The sequence below is a fragment of the Coregonus lavaretus genome, assembly GCF_964263955.1.
Source record: "Coregonus lavaretus genome assembly, chromosome: 37".
NCBI classification, from domain to species: Eukaryota; Metazoa; Chordata; class Actinopteri; order Salmoniformes; family Salmonidae; genus Coregonus; species Coregonus lavaretus.
In genome coordinates this window covers 30,912,728-30,920,680 of record NC_140024.1, presented here as the reverse complement: position 1 = coordinate 30,920,680, position 7,953 = coordinate 30,912,728, and the positions used below count along the sequence as shown (strand labels likewise).

General features: G+C 39.4%; 1 protein-coding gene across 1 annotated transcript; it reads right to left on the bottom strand.

Moving 5' to 3' along the window:
* Positions 1 to 4,177: 4,177 nt before the first annotated feature.
* On the bottom strand, positions 4,178 to 6,940 carry LOC311111224 (sentrin-specific protease 8-like). Its single transcript, XM_084153939.1, has 2 exons — positions 6,870 to 6,940; positions 4,178 to 6,363 (listed from the first exon to the last, which is right to left on the bottom strand). The coding sequence occupies exon 2, from the start codon at positions 6,317 to 6,319 to the stop codon at positions 5,681 to 5,683; it is 639 nt and encodes a 212-aa protein (XP_084010065.1). The 5' UTR covers positions 6,320 to 6,363; positions 6,870 to 6,940; the 3' UTR covers positions 4,178 to 5,680.
* Between the last annotated feature and the right edge of the window lie 1,013 nt (positions 6,941 to 7,953).

The following is a 7,953-nucleotide window of genomic DNA, read 5'->3' as shown; positions in this document are numbered from 1 at the left end:
AGGAAACACCGTCAAAGTCAGCTTGCAGGCGCCCGGCCCGCCACAAGGAGTCGCAAGAGTGTGATGGGACAAGGAAATCCCGGCCGGCCAAACCCTCCCCTAACGCGGACGACACTGGCCAATTGTGCGCCGCCTCATGGGTCTCCCGGTCACGGCCAGCTGTGACACAGCCTGGGATTGAACCCGGGTCTGTAGTGACGCCTCAAGCACTGCGATGCAGTGCCTTAGACCGCTGCGCCACTCGGGAGGCCGGATTGTATAATATTTGCACATTATTCTTTAAAAAATTCTTCAAGCTCTGTCAAGTTGGTTGTTGATCATTGCTAGACAGCCATTTTCAAGTCTTGCCATAGATTTTCATGCCAATTTAAGTCAAAATTGTAACTCGGCCACTCGGGTACATTCAATGTCGTCTTGGTAAGCAACTCCAGTGTGTATTTGGCCTTTTATGTTTTAGGTTATTGTCCTGCTGAAAGGTGAATTTGTTTCCCAATGTCTGTTGGAAAGCAGACTGAACCAGGTTTTCCTCTAGGATTTTGCCTGTGCTTAGCTTTATTTAGTTTATTTTCATGCTAAAATAAATCCCTTGGCGATGACAAGCATACCCATAACATGATGCAGCCACAACCATGCTTGAAAATATGAAGAGTGGTACTCAGTGATGTATTGTGTTGGATTTGTCCCAAACATAACGCTTTGTATTCAGGACATAAAGTTAATTTCTTTGCCACATTTTTTGCAGTTTTACTTTAGTGCCTTATTGCAAACAGGATGCATATTTTGGAGAAAAACAATTCTGTACAGGCTTCCTTCTTTCCACTCTGTCATTTAGGTTAGTATTGTGGAGTAACTACAATGTTGTTGATTCATCCTCCGTTTTCTCCCATCACAGCCATTAAACTCTGTAACTGTTTTAATGTCACCAAATCCCTGAGCGGTTTCCTTCCTCTCTGGCAACTGAGTTAGGAAGGACGCCTTTATCTTCATAGTGACTGGGTGTATTGATACACCATCCAAAGCGTAATAAATAACTTCACCATGCTCAAAGGGATATTCAATGTATGTTTAAAAAAAAAATAGTTTACTCATCTACCAATAGGTGCCCTCCTTTGCGAGCCATTGGAAAACATCCCTGGTCCTGGTTGAATCTGTGTTTGAAATTCACTGCTCGACTGAGGGACCTTACAGATAATTGTATGTGTGGGGTCCAGAGATGAGGTAGTCATTAAAAAATCATGTTAAACACTATTATTGCACACAGAGTGAGCCCATGCAACTTATTATGTGACTTGTTAAGCAAATGTTTACTCCTGAACTTATTTAGGCTTGCCATAGCCAATGGGTTGAATACTTATTGACATTTAAGCTTTTCATTTTTAATTAATTTGTAAAAATGTCTAAAAACATTATTCCACTTTGACATTATGGAGTATTGTGTGTAGGCCAGTGACACAACATCTCAAGGAATGTGAATACTTTCTGAAAGCACTGTATGTGGGTACTGATTAACAGTACAGCTGTGATGACCGTGATCTAGAGCCTCCATAGGCTGACTGTAGCATTATGACGTGTGAGGCGTCTGTGGAATGTCATGTTCACTCCACCAGAAGCCTGCAGTGGATCATCTCCGGGCTATCTGCATCATGGCCGTCCCCGCTGACAAGGTGCGCCCGTCTAAAACTGATACCATCGCGCTCACCTATAAATATGGACAGTCAGATACATTTGTGGAAAAGAATAGCCCTTTCTTATTCTTGACTGTTTCCCATAGCCTTGGGCTTTAACATAGAGTCTGGGTTGACTGAGTGAAGGCTTTCAGAATAGGTGGAGGTCAGGAATGATCACTATAGGGACCCATTCTCAATGCTGTACTGTAGATTCAGTCTGCCTGTAGGGAAGTTTATGTATTGTATCCCCAAATGGATATAGCCCGAGGAGTTGTGTAATAATACTGTTTGTGATGTCTGGCTGCAAGCCTCTGCAGGCCCATTGGAAAGGAAATCTAGGTCTACCTAGAAACAACCCTCTACTTCACCCTAAGCACCTGTGTAGATCAGAGGGAAAGTTGAAGCATGTGTGTTGATGGTTGTATCTGTCCAATTCATTCAGACCTACATGGAGTCTGGAGGAGGTAAGAGGACAGGCCTATTTCCAGTCAGAAAGCCAAATGTCAGGCAACAGTCCTTTTAATTACACTACTATTACACTACAGTCTTTTAATTACACTACTATTACACTACAAACAGTCCTTTAATTACACTACTATTACACTACAAACAGTCCTTTAATTACACTACTATTACACTACAGACTTTTAATTACACTACTATTACACTACACTACAAACAGTCCTTTAATTACACTACTATTACACTACACTACAAACAGTCCTTTAATTACACTACTATTACACTACACTACAAACAGTCCTTTAATTACACTACTATTACACTACACTACAAACAGTCCTTTAATTATACTACTATTACACTACACTACAAACAGTCCTTTAATTACACTACTATTACACTACACTACAAACAGTCCTTTAATTACACTACTATTACACTACAAACAGTCCTTTAATTACACTACTATTACACTACACTACAAACAGTCCTTTAATTACACTACTATTACACTACAAACAGTCCTTTAATTTCACTACTATTACACTACACTACAAACAGTCCTTTAATTACACTACTATTACACTACACTACAAACAGTCCTTTAATTACACTACTATTACACTACACTACAAACAGTCATTTTAATTACACTACTATTACACTACAAACAGTCCTTTAATTACACTACTATTACACTACACTACAAACAGTCCTTTTAATTACACTACTATTACACTGCACTAAAAACAGTACTTTTAATTACACTACTATTACATTACAAATAGTCCTTTTAATTACACTAATAATAATATAATATAATAATAATATGCCATTTAGCAGACGCTTTTATCCAAAGCGACTTACAGTCATGCATGCATAAATTTTTTTGTGTATGGGTGGTCCCGGGGTTCGAACCCACTACCTTGGCGTTACAAGCGCCGTGCTCTACCAGCTGAGCTACAGAGGACCACTACACTACAAACAGTCCTTTAATTACAATACTATTACACTACACTACAAACAGTCCTTTAATTTCACTACTATTACACTACACTACAAACAGTCCTTTAATTACACTACTATTACACTACAAACAGTCCTTTAATTACAATACTATTACACTACACTACAAACAGTCCTTTAATTTAACTACTATTACACTACACTACAAACAGTCCTTTAATTACACTACTATTACACTACAAACAGTCCTTTAATTACACTACTATTACACTACACTACAAACAGTCCTTTAATTACACTACTATTACACTACAAACAGTCATTTAATTACACTACTATTACACTACACTACAAACAGTCCTTTAATTACACTACTATTACACTACACTACAAACAGTCCTTTAATTTAACTACTATTACACTACACTACAAACAGTCCTTTAATTACACTACTATTACACTACACTACAAACAGTCCTTTAATTACACTACAATTACACTACACTACAAACAGTCCTTTAATTACACTACTATTACACTACACTACAAACAGTACTTTAATTTCACTACTATTACACTACACTACAAACAGTCCTTTAATTACACTACTATTACACTACAAACAGTCCTTTAATTACACTACTATTACCCTACACTACAAACAGTCCTTTAATTACACTACTATTACACTACACTACAAACAGTCCTTTAATTACACTACTATTACACTACACTACAAACAGTCCTTTAATTACACTACTATTACACTACACTACAAACAGTCCTTTAATTACACTACTATTACACTACACTACAAACAGTCCTTTAATTACACTACTATTACACTACACTACAAACAGTCCTTTAATTACACTACTATTACACTACACTACAAACAGTCCTTTAATTACACTACTATTACACTACACTACAAACAGTCCTTTAATTACACTACTATTACACTACACTACAAACAGTCCTTTAATTTCACTACTATTACACTACACTACAAACAGTCCTTTAATTACACTACTATTACACTACACTACAAACATTCCTTTAATTACACTACTATTACATTACAAACAGTCCTTTTAATTACACTACTATTACATTACAAACAGTCATTTTAATTACACTACTATTACATTACAAACAGTCCTTTTAATTACACTACAATGGATAGAAAATGTACACTACAAAAATAGACTTACGGCTCTACTCAATCTATATCGCGGAAATTCAGCGCTAAAGCCCAATTTAAATTTAAAGGCAATGATCCCGCGTTGGCGGAGACTGCATTCACGGTAAACGCTGCATAGGTCGGCTCAATCGGAAATGACCTTTACATTTCTATCGCACAATCTGTAACGCTTCAGCGATACGGATTGAATAGAGACGTAAATGGGACTAATAAAGGAATGTAATTACCGGGACCTTGTGATTAATTCCAGGATTTCATGGTTTTCTATTCTTCAGGTGTTCATCATTGCCTCAGCCAGTAATGAATAAATGAATAAATAATTGATGTCATTACTACATTAATTCATTATTCATATACTTAGTTGATTTTGAATAATGTATTTGACTGCATGCTTCTGACACAAAGTGTAACTAAATTGGTCTGTTTATTGATTTCATATTTGCTGCTTTATTATCATCCAAAATACTGTAACACTTTCAACATTATATTTATTTATCTCATTATATGCATATAATCTCATATATAAGATATGGCACTTTCATGTTCCTTGCTTTGTTTATTGGAAGTGTATCATGAAGATACTGTGTGAATGTTAATGGTTTACTAAGATAAGGACTAGGTTTCAGTTGCAGGTTTAGTAAACGGAGAGGATCATGGAACTGATGCTGCCTTACAACCAACATTTGACCATGATCAACAGGTATAATTGCATCCAAACATTTCTTCATTGTGAGGTTATTGTATATTTAACATACTAAGATACATTATTCATGTCAATTCAGATTCATTTACAGCAAACCTGAGCAATAATCATTGTAAACAATTTCCATATTTTCTTAACAAGATCAAAGGAAATTGCAGTGAAGAGAAAACATGTCGTTCTTTTCAAGATGTCAATTTCTCGTGTAAAAAAAAAAAAAACTGACCTAGTGTTGTTTACGTGCTTTTTGTAAAATCCTATTCTGGACTTTCTATTTTGTACCTCTGATATTCAACTCTGTTGAGGAAACATTTAGCTGGATGGTTTACGCCTGTAGTATTCTGTCATGTGACAAATAAACGTTGAATTGATTTGTAACCTGCTCCTTGTGAAGAATATGATAAATAGATAATACATTCCATTTATTGTATAGGCATGCAGGTGCAGTGTCTACATGTGTTGTTCTGTCTTTTTAAGGAGTAAATATGACACCAATTGTTGTATGAAGCCTGAAATATTGGAACATGGCTTCAATCTTTTACATTTACTATGATATGCAATATCTTTGTGATTGTAGATCCAGTGCATTCATTCATTGACCTTAAAACTCCTGGAGGCTCTCCTGTTCTCAGAACATTGAGGACAAGCTAAGTGCTGAGGAGGAGAACATAGCTCCCCAGGTCAATCTCTGTCCAGTCTCTGGATCAGTCTGCTCCACTCTAGCCTCTTCTGAGAGATGTAGGCTGGGGTGATGGTCTGGACAGGGAGGCGAGGCGAGCCCTCCACTCTGGCCCTCTCACACAACGCCTCTGTGTTACAGATCACATACATGCCGCAGTCATAGCTGTTCTGCTGCGAAGGACAGGGCTCCTCCACAAAGGGCACTTTCCTCCCCGACCCCAGGAAGGGCTCCAGCTTTGTGGCGATGCGCCGGGCGTGAAGTGAGTTGCCGCCACTCTGTGAGTCGTAGTGGGCAAAATGGCCGCCGTCCCGGCAGAACAGCAGCAGGCTCCAGTGAGAGCCGCCGGCAGTCTGGTTGGAGTTGTCGTTGACGGCCAGGAAGACCCAGCGCCGGGAAGCTAGCCCCAGCGGCTCCAGAAACAGGGCTAGTTCCTCCGGGCAGGCAGCACACTTGATGAACTGTGTGACCTCTGGGCTGATGAAGATGGCCGCTTCGCCAAGACCTTTGAAGAGCTCAGCGGCAAAGTACTCGAAGGCAAAGCCGATGACCTGGTCGTTGAGCCAGTGAGGTCCCTCCAGTAAGGCCACATCAGAGCGCCGTAGGAGGCTGTCCTGGTAGCTCAACACTACGGGATCCATTCCCTCCAAGGCAGGGTGGGGGCGAACAGCTGGACAGGGTCAGTCTGGAAAACATGGAGGCACCGGTTTGGGGAAGATTAAGTGAAAGATGAAGCAAGACTACTATACACAATCACAAGCTGTCATCTTGTCAGATTTTTCAGGACTGAGCGCTAGCTAATTCATTAGTTGAGTGTATGAGACACAAAAATTAGATTTTCTACTAGTTAGCTATAGCCTAGGTGCTGAAAGCACTTTCCAGATAGCTAACATTAGCTATGTTCGCAGGCTGATTATCTATGACATAGTAAAATATGCCTACAAAAAGAAATACACTTCAACTGGATATAATCTTTAATCTCACAATTAACACTAGAGCTATAAAGCCCCTATAACAACACACTAGTTACAGCTAAAAAAGCCTAGCTTATTTTGGTCAAAGTTGGCAGGGTTGCTGCATTGCGTTTTGCTATGCTAGCTAGTGTTGACTCCCAATCCAATGGGTTTGGCATGCACAGTGCGTTTACGATGTACGAAATGAATAAACAAACAAACATTTTATTTCACATACCTTACAAGACACATTCACCACAAAGGTCCATCAAAAATGCAACCTTCTTTCCTCATTGCAGTAAGAAACGTAAAAGGGTACGAACTGCTCCACTACCGTAAACATTTTGCGACAGTACTGCGGGGCAAGTGGGCTTTCCCCGAGACATTTGGGCCCCGCTGTGTCCACGCGGGTGATTCGCTGAATGAGTCGGGACATCCAATCCCCTCCCTCCCTGATTATTTGACCCCGCCTATCAAGTAGCGGGAGCGCGCACTGATTAGCAAGGGGGGGGAAAGGCAGCAGAGGTTTCTGCGAACGTCACCGGGATAGGAAGGGCTGCTTTTAATACATTTTAAGAAGAGAAGAAAATAGGACAAATATGCGTCACTGTTCGGGACTGATCTGAATTTTGATGATTATTTTCGGGGGAAGTAATTTGGAGAGAAGAACGAAGAGGCAGTTGTTTTCGGAAACCCAGGGAATTAAAAGTCAGATTTGAGAGTTGCGTTTGTGTGTTAATTTCCCTGTCCCAAACGAGAAGGCTTCAGCATCAACGCACAACAAATTGGGATTAACGTTCAATTAAATAGTAAGGTAAGAAGGTTTGTTACTGTCCCAAACGGGGCTTTCTCATGTGTCTGTAAAATAAATAAAAGATGTAACAATCACTGAGGTATGGTACCAATAGGCAACGTTTTGCTGTTGACGATATGATTTTGGGAATTCCATTCATCGCGCAATGGACTACCCTCCCCACTGAGCCACAGGGAGTTTATTGCATGTAGTTACCATTACTTGGAACGCTGTGTTAATTTATTGACTGGATGTATAGCGTGACCGCTTTATGATTGTGCCTGTAGTAAAGAGACCGCATCTTTGCATACAGAATTAGTTATTTTTGCTTTGTCAGTAGTGGAACACCCACTATTACAAAAGTGTATTGCTTTCTAGTAGTAAGTTATTGTCATGAGCTGTTAGATAACTGATGTTGCAGTTTATGTCAAGGGAACCCGAAAGTTTAACCTACGCACTATAGTTTTTAAACGAAGGGATTTAAAGTCAAATCAAGACATTATCTGTCAGCGTCCATGCAGATACATTG

Coding starts and splice junctions, on each gene's coding strand:
- LOC311111224 (XM_084153939.1), bottom strand. CDS start 6,319: ATGGATCCCGTAGTGTTGAGCTACCAGGACAGCCTCCTACGGCGCTCT.